General features: G+C 39.2%; 1 protein-coding gene across 6 annotated transcripts in view; it reads right to left on the reverse strand.

Moving 5' to 3' along the window:
- Positions 1-923: 923 nt before the first annotated feature.
- Positions 924-19439, reverse strand: part of unc5c (unc-5 netrin receptor C) — a 369639-nt gene continuing 351123 nt past the window's right edge. For all 6 annotated transcript variants that reach the window (XM_062982200.1, XM_003221174.4, XM_062982202.1 and 3 more), the window contains 4 exons: positions 15035-15184; positions 14589-14753; positions 2709-2887; positions 924-2323 (listed from right to left, as the gene is read on the reverse strand). In XM_062982200.1, the coding sequence (XP_062838270.1) occupies positions 2158-2323; positions 2709-2887; positions 14589-14753; positions 15035-15184 (660 nt within the window). In that variant the 3' untranslated portion in view covers positions 924-2157. The remainder of the gene's footprint in view (positions 2324-2708; positions 2888-14588; positions 14754-15034; positions 15185-19439) is intronic.

Raw genomic sequence — 19439 nt, forward strand, 5'->3', positions numbered from 1 at the left:
GGCTGCTCTGTGTTGAATAAAAAACGCAGTCAGTAGGTGAAAAATAAAAGCCTGTGGAAATGTCAAGATGGGGAAAAGGTCAGACAAAATTCACCTTCTCTGTTAACCAATGGCATTTTCACAGCTACCGTTAGAAATGCCGACCGGAGAACCTTCAGAGATATAAAATCCTGCTTAAGAATGCAAAGTAAAGATGGAAAAAACCCACAAACTTCATATATATATATATGCTGGTCAGAATCCTCAGGCAAGCAACAGGTAGGAAACAGGGGAGGCTGAAAACAGAAGCCTAAGTGGGAGGTTGTGATTGATTTTTTTTTTAAAATGAGACTTTACCAAGTGCCAAGCAAAGACCTTGCTCATGAGTCACAGATAATGAACAATCTCCAATTTGTGAACAGGCCACCAACATCATATATCCTATTGCCATTCGGACCAAACCCTGCTGCAGACACTTGCTATGCAGTGGCATCCAAGACAACTGTCATGAATACAGATAACCATCCACTACCCTGCTTCAAATGCCCAAGAATACCACTCAAGCAAGTTATCAGAAGTAGACATTTGCCTCTACTTTCAAAAGTAAAAGCAAACATGAAACCCTAGCAATTTCTTCCTTTAGCATAGAAGCATGCACAAAACTCCTTTTATAATGGCAAAGCATTTTCGTGTCAAGAGCAATCTTTGGAAGGACTCTATCCATGACAGTATTGACATCCATTATTTCATAAAGTAGAAACATTCATAAGTGCAGGCTGCTAGTTATCACTAGAAGATGACAAATCCATTCAGGACTCACTGACTTGCATGGAACTGTGTTACATTATGGCAAACAGAAAGGAAAGCCAATATGACTACACCTTAAAGAACATGTCAAAATTAAGGATAGATTGGTCTGCGAGGTTCCTTTCATATGTGTCCCCCCCCCCCCCCCCCCGTATGAAATGTTCAATATGTAGGCTGAGCTCCCTTATCACCAAATGCATTATTACCTATCTGTAATGGCACACGTATCATAAGGAATGTTCATTACTTGATAGCAAATTATTCCTTAGCTCACTGAAACTGGATTTAAGGTGAGCCTTGTGACTAAAACAAAAAGGAAAGAGAATGAAAATTTCATTAGAAAGTGTTAGAGAAGATACTGCTGCCATTGCACAAAGATTATGCTGCAGAAATTTGGTAAGCAAAAAATAATACTACTAATAATAAGAAATATAATTATTCCTTGCACTAGATACTATTCAGTAAATACTCATACAAGCAAATTCTTTTTTTTTTGTTCCTTTTTTTTCTTTTGGTTTTGGTAGGGTTTTTGCACTTGCTCAAACCACACCAAATTGCATATCACTCTCACACACATACACACACACACAGTTTTATGATGGAGGCAGGATATATCATGAGCTGGAAAAAAAAATCCCTGCAGTTTAAGTCACCAAAGGACACAGGCATCCCTGCGGAAGATAGGGAGAGGTACGTGCATTCCTGCTTAGCATCCACATTATCTCCTTGCCAGATGCAAGACTTTGAAACTCTGGCTTAATAACTCAATCTAGAAACAGCATTGTTTTAAGGATTATTTTAAGACACCTAATGGACAGATTTGCAAGCATGAAATGGATCTGCAATGGGTGTTAGGAAATGATGTATCTGAAAAATAGCCACAACCCTGCTTTATCCACGGCTTGGTCTAGAATGGCTTTTAACAAAAGAAGAACAAGAAGAACAACAACAAGAAGAGCAGGAAAATATATAAAAAGAGAGCCATGGACAGTCATTTCCGTCCCGCTGCCCAGGATTTGATGTAAACAACGTTCATAGAAACTGGGATTGTTAAGAAAGTTTATCCATATATCTGGATAGCAATAAAAAGCGTTTCCTAGGAAACTGTAAAATCCTGTACCAAGCAGTGTACAGCCAAGCTGAGAGGGATGTTAGGCTGAATTATATTATCAAGGTAACAACTTTGCATGATTTCTTTCAAATCCTGTCATAATGTACAAGGAGAATATGCATGTGAGAAGTCAGGATTTTGTGTCTTTTTCCCCTCTGGAATGCCTCTTGTTTGAAAACACATTAGTTTGGGCGTTCAGTTTGAGTAAGCCACAGCTGACATGGTTAACATTCCTTCGTTCTCATTATAAGCTCGCCTTCTCAGTACTTTCCTTCTGCTGACAATGAAACGACTGTCTCATGTCTCCCCATTTCTTCGAGGACTGTGGCCAGCATGCTCAGGTTGCCATCAGGAAAATTCTGGGCTTCCCAAAGGTCTAAGATCACACCGGTGGGGCTTGATTTTGTGGCAAAGTAATTGAGGTACCTGCAGTGGAAGAAAAATAGCTTCAGCTAAGGATAGCACATTTCCTCTGGAGGAGGTAATGGGCTGGATAAGGAAAAACAAATTGAAATTGAATCCAGACAAAACAGAGGTGCTTGCTACTAAGGGTCCTAATCTGGGGGTGCAGGTGTGTTAGCCAGTCTTAGATGGGATTGCACTCCCCCTGAAATACTGAGTTCGCAATTTGGAAGTGCTCCTGGATTCATCTCTCCAAATGTCAGCCCAAGTAGATGCAATGGTTAGGAGTGCTTCCATGGAGATGGAACATTAGACATTCCAGAAGGATTGTGTCATGCATAGCTAGAAAACATATTCATGTATGTTATCCACTGCAGAATTGTGCAGTTTGATCAACAAGCTCACCCACCTGTCCAATTTTAGTTTATGGGCCAGCATCCGCCAGTCATGACCTCTTGTCTGGGGAGCATCTAGGCTACTGCAAAGCTTCTGACGAATTGGGAGAGGGATACTGAAAGCGCAGGGTCCTACAATGGAGGTGATGGTGTCTGCCGGATCCACAAGTGGATATTCAATGCCAGTTGGTTCCTGCACAATACAGAACATATGTGGGAAAAATAGCAACAGTATTAGCAGAGGAAAGAAAACAATTCATTTATGTTTTAGAGCAAAATGTATAAGACAACTTCATACTTTTTAGTAGAAATGGGTATCCTATTTTTTTGTAAATTAAAAATAAAATATAATGTTCCTTATGGTGATCCAATCTTTGTGCATTGTCTATTGCAAGTATATGTTTCAAAGCCTCATAGACAAGTATTTTCTAGCCAGAAACTCCTTTCACTGGGATAGAGAGAATGAGGCCTACAACAGGACCAGAGCTGCCTTAATGTGTTTCCTTTCCTGAAAAGGGATAATGCCACTTGCAACACTAGAGCGACAGTCATGATTACTGAATTATTGCCTTCACAACTATTATGCGATGTTCACGAGTCCTTAACCCAATATCATTATGAATGAGGCCCATGGTGATACTGAATGGATTCTCCAAATCTGCCATGCAGCTGGCAAATTGGATAGTGAATAGGAAAGCCTGTGAAATTGATTACCAAAAAAAGAGAGAGTGCCACCATTAGAGAACAAAAAAGCAATACCCTACAATCCCAACATCACATGGAGAAAAGCTGAGAAGAAAACAAAGGATGCCCTGCTATCTATGAGAACATGAATGGGCGAACAGGAGATCAGGGCCACTAGCAAAAGAGCAGGTAAAAGATCTCCATGAAGATACATGCTAGGATCATCTATACATTAATCATGTGCTCTGCCATTGTACTACCATATTCACAGATGAAAACTAGGGCAATGTGTGACAAAGCAACATCAAAGCCTTGTCAAAGGAGTGTGTTCAAGCAACAAGAAGGCAAAACGTACTGAGAAAACACAAACATGACTATTATTTTAAGTAAGGAAACCCTGGAATTTATGTACTGAGTTAAGGAAAGTTGTATGTGTATGTGTGTGTGTGTGTGGGGGGGGGGTGCTATTTGGAAGGGGAACAATCCTCTTTTCTCCTTTCTCCTCTGCTAAGCTGTCTACAAACACTGCACTTTGAAATCAGTTTGAAGAAACAGAAGTTAAGCTGAGGACGAAAGGAGTTAAGTGGGAAGAAAAAGAAACAGGGATATTTTAAAAGTGGCAGAGAAAGTGGGATGCTAGATTAACTGGAGTTCTCCTTATTAAGCCAGGACAATTGGAGGGTATGTACTATATACTTTTACCCTATGACATCTATTTCTATGTCATGACCACTAGACTGGTGGGATAGTTTAGACCACTGACTTTTAAATAGTGAACTTTTTGGACACACACACACTTTGAAAAACAAAACAAATACACAAACTCCTCGCTCAGTAGAGTTAGATTTACAGATTGTTTCGTCTATCAGTTCATTGCTAATCTGCCTTTCTTCCAACAACACCTCTGACAGATTAGTGAGAAAGAGTGACCACCCAAGATCAGCCAGTGAGAGCTTTGTGTGTGAATGAGGGCAAGAACCTTGATCACTCATGCTCTAACTCAGGCATGGGCAAATTAAGGCCCCGGGGGCCAGATGCAGCCTCTGGGTGCTTGCCTAAGGCCCTCCTAATTTTCCCTATCCTCTTGGTATAACGAGATGGCAGCCCTCGGAGGACTCTCAGCCACTGCCTGTCTCACTCTCCTCCCACCATAATGCTGAGGATCCGAGGACCCTCCTAATTTTCCCTGTCGTCCTGGTATAACGATACAGCGGCCCTCTGGCGAGCTCTCAGCCTTCGTGTGTCTTGCCCTCCTCCTTCTCCCGGCATAAAGATGGTACATGATTATGCTGGGAGGACGGCTCAAGGAAGGCCCTCCTAATTTTCCCTGTCCTCTTGGTATAACGACCCGGCAGTCCTCGCAGCACTCTCAGCCACTGTCTGTTTCGCTCTCCTCCCGGCATAATGCTGAGGATTGGAGGAGGAGGACGGAAAGGAGGATCGGAGAGGGTGGAAGATCAGGGTAGTCACCACATGTCCCGCCATCCTGCTGGCATAAGGATGGAGCAAGTAGCCCTATCCTTATGCTGGGAGGAAACCTGAGGATGACCCGGCCCCTGCCCTGTCCTCTCCTGGCCCTGCTCTTCCCAACTTATGCCTGGCCCCTCTCCCTCCTGGCCTGATGCTCCTGGCTGGGCCCTCAATGTGGCCCCAAGGCAATTTTTTTTGTTTATGCCTGCTCTAACTACTATACTTTGTCCTGTCTTCATCCATAAAACCAACTTTTCCTTCAATTTAAGGATTGTCTTTGTCAGTTTCCCTTTGTAAGATTCCATCCCCTTATTCATCACACATTTACATCTAACACCACATTGGAAAGTTGCTCTTTGAAGAGGAAGCAGACCAGCAACTATTAAATGTTTTTTATTGCAGAATGTTCCATTCTTTTAAAGAAGAAAGCTTTTCAAATATGCTAAGGCATAACAGCCTATATACTTCATGTTCCCAGATGCCACTTGTCTTCGCTTAAAATTGGAGAGAGCTCTGCAGGTGGCTGCCACCCATGTAAATCCTCAAGCAGAGATGAACATTTTGAAGGAGTCTGTTAAAAAGAGACATTTTTCTGCAAGCAGGAATGTCAAAACGAAAGAGACGTTTCAAATTCACGGATAAAGCATATTGGGAAATAGAACAAGAAAATAATAACAGATCCACATCACTGGGCAACTCTCACATGCTGCATGTCTCATTTGCAGTATTCCAAATCAATACACAATGATTAGCCACCCCCATCAATAGAGACAGGGAATTGAAACCAAAAGCTCACATTCACAATATAAAAAACAACTCTAGCAGAACAGTCTGACCTCTGCCTTGTTTGTGCTCCCCTCCCTTTCCCAAGATCAGCACCTTTCCTCCTACTGTTTTTAACATAGGATGAAACAATAAGAAACCGTGTCTGTTTTCTTGGAAGAAAAATGTTTGGGGGACTGTTAGAGATAGAAATACATATATTGTTAACCCCTGTATTAAAAGCACATACATAGTCATGCACAAACAATCAATCAAACATACATACATACTATATATATAGTTGTGACATTTAAAGCAGATGGAACAATAAAAACATCATTTTGGGCTCTCACATCCAAAGCACAAGAACAGAAATTAATTTGGCCATCATACCAGCGGACTGGAAAAGCAAGGCAAATGTTGTCTGCGAACTACTAAAACAATAAAAGGGATCCGTTTTAAATGTCAACTCCTTTATATTTCAACTAGCTGCCTTGATATCCATGACATATCTAGCTCTCCACAATGCATTACCACAAATAAACCCACTTTAAAACTTGCCAAGGTCCTAGGGCATATGCAGCTCTCAACAGCGACAACACCAAAAAAGAAGTGTGCCCGATTTCAGAATGCCAAGAGTTGGCTCAAAATACTTTGCTGCCTGAGAAGGCACAGCAAACAGCAAGCCTTCCCACAAAGTCATGGTGCATAGAAGGTCCCAAGGCAAACCCAGTTATTTTTTGCACCTGGAGACAAAAAATCTCACAAGCACCTTTTTTCATCTCTCTTACAGTAAAATAATATAAATAAATATGCTGGTAATAAATTTATAATACAATTTTCATGATATAACCCCGTCCCCACAGTACCTCATGCTTCTACCTGAGATGTTTGCTTCACTCTAACTAATGATATTTGTTTATTTATTGTTTATTTCCAACATTTCTACCTCACCTTTCTCAACCCCAGAGGGGACTCAAGGTGGCCTTATACATAAGCAACTATTCGAAGTCTATTTGATGCGATAGGGCTGACCCTACTATTACAAACAATAATGAATGGCAGAAATACACAATCTAAATTACTATATATGCTAGAGATGTCAGTAAAAAGTAAAGCTCTAAGAAACTTATAACCCTTGCTTCAAAGGAAAGATGAACTTTCCCAAATTCCCAAAGGTCCCAAAGCTCCGAAATCCCCCCCCCCTTATAGCTCTCTTAAATATGATCTTATGAGGTGTAAATGAACAAGGGTGTGCCTTAGGGGTACAAAATCAGAGGTAAGAACAACATCCTAGGCATAATTCAAGAACAGGTAGAATTTGTTCTCAGAAAATATTTCCCATAGGACCTTCATGAAGGCTTTATTCGATGCAAGGTAAGAGAATAAAACTTTGGGGTCGAAAAAGGATCTTCTTTGTTTCATACCACCTATAGCAAAGAGGGAAGAAATCTGCAGATTTTCTTTGAGCCTTTGCATTGTCTTGGATAAGCTATCCAAGTTCTTTCAATTCAGTTGATTTTGCCTTAATCCAAAGAAATCTAAGTGAAGCTTGCCCACCTGTGCCATACACTCATTTCTGTAGTCTCATGAGGCTAGAAAGCTGTAAAGCAAACTATATTACCGCCTTACTGAAAGTTGCAGGTATGCTGGAGTTCACGAAGTGTTCTCAAAATATTATTTGACTAGGATGAGGGCAAACAATAATGTAATGAGAAGAAAATGTACCAAACAAATCAAACTTTAGAGTTTTGATTCTAAAGGTCCAAGACCTTGCTATGGTGTAAAATACAAACAAGTGAAGTGGAGAGAGATGGGTAGATCACAAGTTAAACAAACTGATAATGTTGAAATGAGAATCATAGAATAATAGGGTTGAAAGAGACTACATGGGGCACCTAGTCCAACTCCCTGCCATGCAGGAAAAGAACAATCAAAGTATCCCTGACAGATGGCCATCCAGCCTCTGTTTAAAAGCCTCCAAGAAAGGAGCTTCCACCACACCCCAAGACAGAGAGTTCCACTGCTAAATAGCTCTTATATGTAGTTCTTCCTGATGTCCAGGTGGAATCTCCTTTCCTTTAATTTGAACCCATTGCTTTGAGTAGGCTTAACACCACATTTCTAAAGTTCTATGTTAACTAATTATTTTATTTAGCTATATTACAAATTGAGATATTGGTGGTTGCTAGTTTGATTTCCATTTCTTCTTTAGGTTCCAGTTTACTAGCTCCCTTCCATCTGTCCCGTGCCCCACTGCCATTGTTATGATCATTACAAAACTTGCAAGAGTAGCAAGGGCTGGACAGACACTGGGCTACCAGCTATGCAAATCTTCTAAATACCAGATTGGCGTACACAGAACAGAGATAAACAAATGCAGATAAAAATGTGCAGGAAATTATGATTAAAATAGTACAGGAAAACATCAAAAGTCAAGTTTTTATAAACAACCAGTTCCCAGAGTACAATTGTTTTCACTGGTGACTGGAAGGACAGAAAGAAGGAAACCACTCTAGCTTTCCATAATATGGGAGAAGCCACTAAAGAATTACCTCTCTTGCATTGTCAATAGATGTGCTTGTGTGGATATCAGGAGTATAAAAAGGGCTTCGCCTGAAGGCATGAACAATATCTTAAGAGAGAAAATGCTCTTTGTTACTATGTCCAAAAACTGGTAAGATAACTTAAACTTGGGTGTTCTTTTCTTACTCCTTTTTTAACAACCCATTCTGGCAAATTTGTAGGATTAGAAGAAGATAATTTAGGGAGAAGCTTTCTCCTCTCCCAACATTCATTCCATTGTCCAAGAACAAGGAAACAAAATGGGGTTGTGGGGACAAGAAGCTGCTTTTTAATGCAGTGCTTAGCAACTTATGCTCCCTTCATCTTTAACTCTGCCAAGTAAAGCTAAAGCTGATGAATAATGGGAACTGCAGTGCCAATACATTTGGGAAACCACATATGTGTCTCTCCGGCTGTAATGGCTAGACTCTTTAGGAAGTGTTGTCTTACCTCACAACCTGAAGATTCCTCCAAGTGCACAACCTTCCAATATTATTGAATGGCCATCACTATTATTATTTTTAAAGCAATCTACTTAGATTCTGTTGCACTGAAGAAAAAGGCCCCTGACACTGCCACACCAATGTTCATGGGTGGATTTAGAAGTATAAAAATCTAATAGCTGTGGCCTTTGGGAAGATTACAAAGGGCAGAGACCACCACAACTTTCTTCTCAGAGCAAGGCACATCAGCAAGCCAGGCAAATGGAGCATCCCTGCCTTGACCTCTCTGTCTTGGCAGTTAGATATGAGAAGGAAGAGGGTGTTTGAGATATTGCAGAGAAGTTAGCAAGGTGATATTTATGGGGGCTGTAAAGGAAATTTGGAATTCTTGTGTGGTCTAGATATTAATCTAAACCAGAGGAAAAAATTGGAACTTGTAAATCTTGCTTCTTTTTTGAAGTGTGCTTTTCCTCATCCCTGTAGTCCACTGTTAATAATAATAATAATAATAATAATAATAATAATAATAATAATAATAATAATAATAATTTGGAAACAATAGACATTGACAAAATTACGATCTGCCAACTGCAAAAGGCCACCCTACTGGGATCTGCACGCATCATCCGAAAATACATCGCACAGTCCTAGACACTTGGAAAGTGTTCGACTTGTGATTTTGTGATACGAAATCCAGCATATCTATCTTGTTTGCTGTGACATAATAAAATAATAATACTACTTTATTTGTACCCTGCCCTATGTCCTTAAGGAGACTTAGGGCGGTTTCCAACAAAAGTGACCAAATGGCAAACATTCAATGCCAAAAAAAGACAATGATAAATCAAATCAAAACAGTGGATAAAACTTGGATAAAAAATAAACTTAAATAAAAAATAATACATAATTGATCTTAAATAAACATAATATAATCCATCAGACTTTGTTGAACCTAACACTGGAGAAAGTTATTGTCATCCCTGCTGCCAGGGAAGATGCTTGTATACTTCAAATGTTTTGTGAGATGAGACAAAAAGAATCTAGGAAGTATGTGTAGCAAACGTCCAGATAAATGGAAAAAAATTTCCAGAAAGAAATGTGATGATTTAGATACTTAAACCTGTGATTATTAAATAAGAATATAAAAACTAACAGAATATAAAAACTAACCATAAAATAAAATAAATCCTCTTTTTTCTTGTACCAGAGATCATATAAGACAAAATTATATATATAATACAACTTTGCTAAAGATGATACCCACTCTCTTTTCTGTTCCTTAGCTAGCTTAAATTTGACATTACTTCAGTGCAACACATATTGTAATAATTGTTTATGATACTTGTTTTGCCATCTGCCTTTATAGATATGGTGTCCCCTGTTGAAAATATAACTTTATATCCAATGACCACACGGATGTTATCTCCAATGATGCACATTACAGAATTAAGTAACTTGCTATTGTTATCTCGTGGCTCTTCCACAGGGACCAAGAACCCCACCTCCAACTTACTATTTTCTGTTATCCCAACACACCCAACCATGACCCTTCTAACCTGAAGACATATTGTATTAGTCCTTCAGACAGTGAAATAATGATGTCTACTGTTCTTTATTTTAAACGTAGGTGGAAAGACTTTGTGCATATGTAACAACAGGAAAGTTCATAGTTTTCATAAATTTTAAGAATAACCCAGTTGCATACTTTTAACTATCACTCTATTTTGCTCTATGGTCCAAAATGACCACATTTTTAAAAATACATCCATACACTACATTCTGAAGCAGCTGCTTTTGGGACTCAATCATTCCAAAAATGAATTTGCCCTATCCTCTGTGTAATAAATTCATTGAAAACACAAACTTCATATATCAGAGAAAGATCTAGGACATGACAGCAGCTGACGTATGACCCAATTGTATGTCTTTCTATGAGATGAGGCGACCATGGAAAACCTTTCAGATATGCAATTATGAAGTGTTCAATTCCTATTTGGGTTGTACATTTAAGATAACTGCATCCCTTAATACGATTATTCAACACTGGGAGATTATAACAGTCATGAAGGATGCCATGGTGATCTGAATAAATCAGATCACACATGTGCATTTTGAGTTGCTAGTGCAGCCAATTGCTCATGCTCATATCTTTTCATATGAATACCACTATCTAATTTGCTAAATTAAAAAAGAAACTTGTTTGTGAGCTTCCCACTGGCGCTTGGCTGATTAGTGTGAGTACAAAATAATGGACTAGATAGGTCATTGGTCTGATTCATCACAGCTCCAGCAATGCTTTCCTTCATGTCCACAGTTGTAGTTGTTGCATGCCTACAAGTTGTTTCTGACTCATGGCAACCCTAGTGTAAGCTGTTTCTTGGCAAGATAACTGAGTAGAGATTCAGACCCTAGTCTCTAGAGCAGGGGTCCCCAAACTTTTTAAACAGGGGGCCAGTTCACGATCCTTCGGACTGTTGGTGGGCCGGACTATAGTTGGCCACTGAGCAATAATAATTAATAATAACAACAATAAAAATAATAATAAAAAAGAGGGTTGGAAGAGACTCTTAGTCCAACCCCCTTCTGCCTCTGCACACCAAAATCACAAGCAAAGCATCCCTGACAGATGGCCACCCAGCTTCAATGTTAATAATAATAATAATAATAATAATAATAATAATAATAATAATAATAATAATGGTTGTAAGAGAAGAAGAGACCCCTTGGATTATTTAGCCCAACCCCCTTCTGCCCTTGTGCCATGGGGGCCGGATAAATGGCTTCGATGGGCCGCATCCGGCCCCCGGGCCTTAGTTTGGGGACCCCTGCTCTAGAGTCATTGTCCAATGCTCAAACACCCACAATATACTGACTCTCTACAGCAAAGTGAAAATTAGGGGAAAAATGACAAGTTTGAAGGTGTATTTAAGACATCATGTGCAAACCAGCTCTCCATTTTGATAGCTTCATATCCTTATGGAAAGTTATCTCATTAGGTTCATGGATAGTGTCATCTGCTATCTAATCATGTCTGATAACAGAGAAAGCCCCAATTTTCTCCATTTACCAATCCCTCCCAGCTACTTTGCTATCTTATTTGCTTATCTAAAATGTCAGTTGCTGCTATCTAAACCTTATCAGCATTTCTTCCATCCATTCCGTTTGGAGGCTCATCCTGCAGCAGACTCACAAAATAAATAATTCTTCATCCCAGAGCAGCTCACACAAAGTCTTTACCACTTTGAGGAATAATTTCTCCATGAAAAAGAGGATTTTCTCCTCCTTTTCCTTTGTTTTTCTGTCTGATCCACCTTCCCCTTTATCTGTTGGAACTTGTGCACACCAAATGAAAAGCATTTATCAGAGAGACAGCTCACTCTCCCCCTGATCTCCAAAATGGTGTTCCTTCAGTTGTTCCCGGAGTTGTCCGGTTATTGAACTTCATGGACCTGCTGGGTTTGGAAAGTAAAAACACCATCCAAAATCAGCAGGGGTAGAGCTGTGTGGCTCAGAGATATGGCTTATGGAATGAAAACTGCTTGCTGGTTGCTATGACACCGTGACACCAGGATAATTCCTTATTAACATCAATGGGGCCTTTGACTGAAGTTCTTTGTAAGTCAAAAAGGGTGGTAAAACTCTGAGACACAATGGTGACCACACTGCAGGAGGTGGCAGGGAATAGGGAGGAGGCCAAGGAAGCAGCCTGACAGACAACTGATGAAAATGAAGACAAAATGTTTCATTTTATGTGGTTCTTGCCCCCCATGGGAGAGATGGTAGCACTTAAAGCACTTTGAAAATAAAATTACAGAGTGACAGAGCTAGCTCTGTCATAGCTTCAGTTCCCATGCAGTCATCAGGTCAAATCCACTGCTCTGAAATCAAATGAGTTCCAAATAAAATCCTTAAAACATTTCTGAATCTCCAAGGGAATGACTGTTAATTGACAAAGGAATGAATTTGTAAAACAAGAGTAAAAAATCTGCTGCAATTTCAAGCAAGATTCTCTAGATCAGGACTGCAACCAATTCCACACACATACCCCATTCTCTTTATAATGTAACTCAGTCTGGACCAATTGATCAAATGCTTGAGAAAATTATTCAATCCTAATTGGTCAAGACTGCCAAACACCAATTGAGGTGACACTAGACCAGCTGAACTTTTGCTGAATCTAAACCACTGCAAGCTAAGAATATTTGAAATTATTTAAAAACTATACAAGTCCTGGTCTAACTTTATACCATTGTATTGACTGTAGTCCTAAACTGCGAGGGGTGGGATTTGCCATAACTCAGCTTTTCCCTCACTTTGCTCCTTCTTTAACCCTTTTTGACTCTTTCACATTTTACTTATTGAAGCTGTTCAACAGAAACAGATAAAAGAAGCTTTGCTTAATCCCAACTCTCTATAGTCTGTGTGTCAATGTGTTAAAATTGCACTATTGCACTTAATTCCTGTTGATATCAGAGGGGATGTAGCAATGGTTAACTTTTCTCAATGATTTCAACAGGACTTAGTGCTACTTACTTTGGACTGAACATATTGAAACAATCTGCTTGTACTTCTACACATAGCAGGTAAAAGTAAACTGCACTATTATAGTTGTATCTTACTTACTTATAAAATTTAATATCCTTTATCTCAGTTCAAATAAAACTCCCAGGATGGCTAAATGCGACAGAATCCATAAAAACAAAGAAGACCATATGAAAGAATAAAGGGAATGTGTAATTAAGAAGGCACTAAAAGGATGAACTTGGAAGATAAACTTACTGTGTTATTTAGGTGAAAAGGTTACCTAAAATAGAGCATTACCTCTAGAAAGGTCTTTCTCCAAATTGCTACATGCCTTATCTCAAAAAGTGAAGTCATTCTGAGATAATAATTTCATTACCTTGACTGGTTACATGGGAATGAATGGTCCCAGACAAGATAGGTTTTTGAACACTAAGATCCAACATCAGAAATTCTGCTTGGGACCAAATAGGCCAGTGAAAAATTTTAAGAACAGGCTTGTTTTGCCAATTGGGAATCCGATTGGGAATCTCCTCGCCCCCCTCTTCTTCTCCTTCTTCTCCTTCTCCTCCTCCTTCCGTCCTTCCTTCCTTCCTTCCTTCCTTCCTTCCTTCCTTCCTTCCTTCCTTCCTTCCTTCCTTCCTTCCTTCCTTCCTTCCCAGGCTTCTCCCAAACTTAAGACTCTATTTAAAGCTTTATTAGGAATGACATATGGGGATAGGTATTTTAGTTTAAAGAAGATTGAGAGGTGATATAATAAGCATTATAATTCAACATGTGTCATGTGGAAGATGGAACACATTTATTTTCTGCTACTCCAGATACTAGATATGCCATTTGGTAGAAAAAATGTTATAAATAAATTAGGTAGTAGTCGTTGTTGTTATAATATGAAACAATGCCTGTCCAACAACGCAAAAGAGAATAGACTGTCTCAGAGTTCAGTGGACTCTCCTTCAATACAAGTCTTTAAAAAGATGTTAGACAGTTATTTTTCAGAAGTGCTTTATTTGTGTTTTCCTACTTTGCAGCAGGTTGGACTTATGACCCTTGTTGTTCCTTTCAACTATATGGAAGAATGTGATTTTCCTGTAAAAATTGTAACATTATCGACATATGTGACTAATGGGATCCTTCCCATGAACAGCAACCTCATGAATTAGAAAACCACAACTGCAGGCACTGTACTCTGCAATGTCTCTCATTGTTTCTTATATCTTCAGATATGAGTGTGGCCACAAAGAATTCACCTTATTTTAAAAAACACACACACACAAACACAACCTAGTACCCTTCCTATGCCAGTTTATGATACAATGTTCTTTGTGCCCCTTTCTAGGAAACAAAGTAATCGTTCATGGGTGTTATATTAAAAATACTGTGGTCAGCCTGGAGACTGAAATAATTTCTCCTTCATTCAATATTGCAGAGATATCTGAGTCTTCTTACCTCTGATACTGAGCAATTGAGTTGGAATATCTGTCCCTCTCCTTCAACTTGTCGTATGCAAAGCTTGCACACCAGTTCCAGTGTGCTCAGGCTGAATCTTTCCAGAGTGAAAGTACAATGCAGATTTCTTTGACACCCACTCCAGATATGGTAAAAAGGAATTTCCTGGAAAAAAAAGTGATAGCATTTTAAAATAGATATACATCCCAGCTACCAACGTATTTCCAAAAGTCTCAGCAGGTAACAGCCCCCAAGTCACTAAGTGAATGTAACTATTGATAAAATAGTGCTGATTAACACATATACAATGTGTAATTACATATTGTCTCATGGCCTTATGTTTATGGGGTTGAAAAGTATAGGGGATGCAGAATATTTCTTGTTCTTTATTCTTGCAAGCTTCTGTTGTGTTGCAGTTGATATTTAGGGCTGTTGCCATGTTTTACCTGGTATTTTGCCAGGAGTTTGCTCTTCCAGAGGGAATGGGTGATGTCATGAATGGATAAGCGGAGGTTATGAGTGCTTCCCTTAAAATGCAAAGCCTTTGGTTCTTCCAGGAGTTGTCCACCCATTTGCCTCTCCAACTGTAGTACTTCCTGTGTGTAGGGGGGAAAGACAAAATGCATTGAATTTAAATGGATACAATATGTGGAACTGATATTTGTAGTTTCAGTTACCTGTGGGGTTTCACTTATTCACACAGGATCGACTGAATAAGCTATACCCTCTTCTTGTCATCTATGTCATTTATTCACTTTTTTTTTAAAAAAGGGCTCCATGCAAAATCAGGGAATGTATTCCCCACAGAGATGGAAGATATGCTGTAGTTCAATTAAAGCCTATGTATTAGACAAATTCTATTTTTTTCTTGAAGAACTACATCAACTTGAGATATAGAATCATAGAATCATAGACTTGAAAGAGACCATATTGGCCATCTAGTCCAACCTCCTGCCATGCAGGAAAAGCACAAAGTACCCCTAACAGATGGCCATCCAGCCTCTGTTTAAAAGCTTACAAGAAAGGAGCTTTCACCACATTCCGAGGCAGCAAAGTCCACTACTAATCAGCCCTTACGGGAAGGAAGTTCTTCCTAATGTTCGGGTGGAATCTCCTCTCCTATAATTTGAACTGATGGCTCCAAGTCCTTATTTCTAGGGCAGCAGAAAACAAGCCTGTTCCCTTTTCCTTTTTACATCCTTTCACATATTTATACATGGCTATGTCTCCTCTCAGCCTTCTCTTCTGCAGGGTAAACATACTCAGCTCTTTAAGACACTCCTTATAGGAATGGTCTCCAGACCATTGATCATTTCAGTTGCCTTCCGCTGGACACCTTCCAGCTTACCAATATCTCTTTTGAACTGTGGTGCCCAGAATTGGATACCATATTCCAGGTAAGGTCTAATCAAAGACAAATAGAGAAGCACCACGACTTCCCTCAATCTAGACACTATACCCCTTTTGATGCAGCCTAAAATTCCATTTGCTTTTTTAGCCACACTATTGGCTCACCATTGGCTCATCACAGCTGGGCCGGGCTGTGGCGAACGCTGGTTAGCAGCCAGCTGCAACAAATCACTCTGACCAAGAGGTCATGAGTTCGAGGCCAGCCCGTGCCTTCATCTGTCTTTGTCTCTGTTCTGTGTTATGGCATTGAATGTTTGCCTTATATGTGTGCAAAGTGATCTGCTCCGAGTCCCCTTCGGGGTGAGAAGGGCAGAATATAAATACTGTAAATAAATAAATAAACAAGCTTGTTGTCCACAAAGACTCCAAGAATGTTTTTCACATGGACTGTTGTTGAGCCAGGCATCACCCATTCTGCATCTTTGCATATTCTCTATCTATCTATCTATCTATCTATCTATCTATCTATCTATATTATTATTATTAAAAACATTATGTATCCTTCTCTTCTTCCATGAAGCTTTGGTTGGCATTAACATAAAAATAGGTTTCCCATTTTTTCCCTGTAACAACCCAAGTTATTAAATCTTAATTTACTTTATTTTATTTTCTCCCAGCATGGATCCAAAGTAACTTACAACTATGTTAATATAAGGTAGAGTTAAACCTACGATAAGAAGGTTAACATACTCTTAAGCAACCCACAGTAGTAAAGTATGTTAGAATCAGAATTAATAAAATAAGCTTCAAAGCTGAAAGGGCTTTTGCATACAAGTCTGATAACCAAGTCTAAATCAGTGTCCACTGCACTGTGGAAGCACTCCATATAAATCTAGCAATTTACTCTTAAATGGTCTATGAATTGAGCTGTCTGCTATTAAACATACTTGAAAAACAGCTATTAAGCAACAGCATTACAGGAAGGACATCTGTTCTACAGCCCTATTCCAGAGGAAGGACACAAAGCAAAATCTGTTTCAATACAGAGGAGGCTGGGCACAATTGTGTTGTCACTGGAACAAGTAATGTTATATAATAGACTGGTGTACTGCTTTGGAGTTTGCTTAATTGCTTGAGAGACTCCAGGTCAAAGTCCCTGCACTTGGTCAGAGACAATGTGTCATTTTGGAGACTGTTCATTTTGTGGGGTCTTCCAGGAATTTTTATTCTTTGACTTCAAGAGAGTTAAACTCATGAAGTTGTCACAAAGTTTATTTGTACGTGTCCTTCATTTAAATGATGTCAGAAGTTCATCTCATGCTGTTTTTTTCTTTCCAATTACTGGTAATTAGGAATTGTTTTAATGAAGAGAAATTAGACCCTAAAAGCATCCAAAAGGGGGAATGCATTATAAATAAGGAAGTAGAATTTGGACATAGATGGAGCATGTTTCTTTAGAAAGGATGTGCTTTAATGGGATTTTAAAGAAAAGAATATAAATGCCAGGTGGCCTTAGCAGTTTCACATATATTCTGAGAAATGTTTTTTTAAAAGGTAACAAAGCCAACTATGGTGTAAAACAGGCTTCTACAACGCATGTCCCATGGGCCAGATGTGGCCCACAAAGGCCTTCCCTGCGATCTGCAGGTGAGCTCAGTTCCCTCTCAAGTCTCACAGCGCTTCACTAGGAATGATGCAAGGCTGGGAAAGAGGCTTTTCCTTCAGTGCTTGACCCTGATCAGGCAGACATGCCGAGGGCTGAGCACCGAGGGAATGTTCAAGACCCTCCCCAGCCTCACAATGTTCCCATAGGAATGGTGCAAGGATGGGGAAGAGATGGAGCTTCCCCTTTGGCAGGGGTGAAGGCCTTTCTAAAGGATCAAATTGTGCAGACCTGGTGTAAGAGACAAAATCTGGCAGATAGCTACTATATTGTGCCTTTTCAGTGTTGACACTCTTCATAAAACACCCTTCATCGGTGGTTCATCTGGCATTTAGCTTACAGTCTATTAGGTAAGATGTAAAGACTGGCTTATTTTCTGAACATTACAGGTTGTTCTCTCTTAAGTACTTTTTAGATCTACTGTGTTGATGTTAAAGTTTACTGTTGGTTTAGGTGTGCTCCTGTTTTATATTTGTTAACTACCCAGAGACACCCATTCATATCAATCACATACTATACTGGTAATATCCATATAAACACCGCAATCAACCACACATACTATTGGTATGCTATTAAGAATTTCTACAGACTAACACAATGGCTTAGGCACAGGTTATTTTAGGAAAAACATCTCTCCTTATGAACCTGTTCATCTGTAGAATTAGCCACAGAAGGTTTGGGGTGTGTGACCATCAGTAGAATTCATTATGGTCTTAGGCCACAGCTTTTTGGGGTGGCCTTATCCTTATGGAAAATGCTACCTTTTGGATGCCTTAGCTAGTGCTATGGGCTCCCTAAAATTACAGTGTTCCCTCACTGCTTCGTGGTTCACTTTTCGCAGATTTCCTGTTTCATAGTTTTTCAATAAACTCTAAAAGAATATTATAAATAATAAAAAATTACAATTTACAGCCTAAGGAAGGAAGGCAGGAGAAGCCAAAGGGAGAGAAAAGGAGGCCAAGCGGCAACGGGAGGAGGAGGAGATGATTTATCAACACATGATTGGTTAATAAAGACTTAAAATAATGTATAACTACTAAAATAATGTATAAATATTAAAGTAAATATAGTGTCCCTACTTCGTGGATTTTCACTTATTGCAGGTGGTCCTGGAAAGTAAGGGAACACTGTACTCTAAGGCAATAGCTGGTGGCCTAAATGGATTTCACTTTGAAAAAAAGGTACATGCATAGGTATGTAAGAACAGTCACACAAAGAACAGTCACACACAAAGAAAGAAAGCAAATATTTGAATTCCAATCATGGTTGTGCTTTCGCTTCAGCAGTGATCCACAAGAACATCACACTATTCATGTTCATTGCTTATTTAGCCTAAGTGAGGAAGTTTGTGTTTCTCCAAGTAACCTGACATCTGACAAGATCTAAAACTAACATGGTGTCTGCTTTTACACTGTTAGGAGAAAAAGAACATAATTAGAAAGCTTTTAGAATTAAGGTTCTGCCAGTCAATCAGTACGGCATCTTCCATGTACATCTTAATTACCTCATGAAGATGCCTATAAAGCAAGTCAATAGCAATTATTTGATGACTATCAGTGTTAATTATGCCCAAATTATCTGCCAGGGTTGTCTAAACTGAAATTTGTTACATTCCCTTGCACTAGCATACTGATATATATCCTGCGCAGATTGTATTCATGCCCATCAGCATCGAGTTTCACTTATATATAATATTTATGATCTTGTTTGTTATGCTGCTACCACAATTTATCATTTATATAGCATTTTAGAGCATTAAATCGATTTACATGCGTTGTCTCAGTAACACTAACAACTTCTCTTAATGGTGTGATGTTACTTTTGTTCCTCTATTGAAG

This window comes from Anolis carolinensis, chromosome 5 (assembly GCF_035594765.1).
Source record: "Anolis carolinensis isolate JA03-04 chromosome 5, rAnoCar3.1.pri, whole genome shotgun sequence".
In the NCBI taxonomy this organism is placed as follows: domain Eukaryota; kingdom Metazoa; phylum Chordata; class Lepidosauria; order Squamata; family Dactyloidae; genus Anolis; species Anolis carolinensis.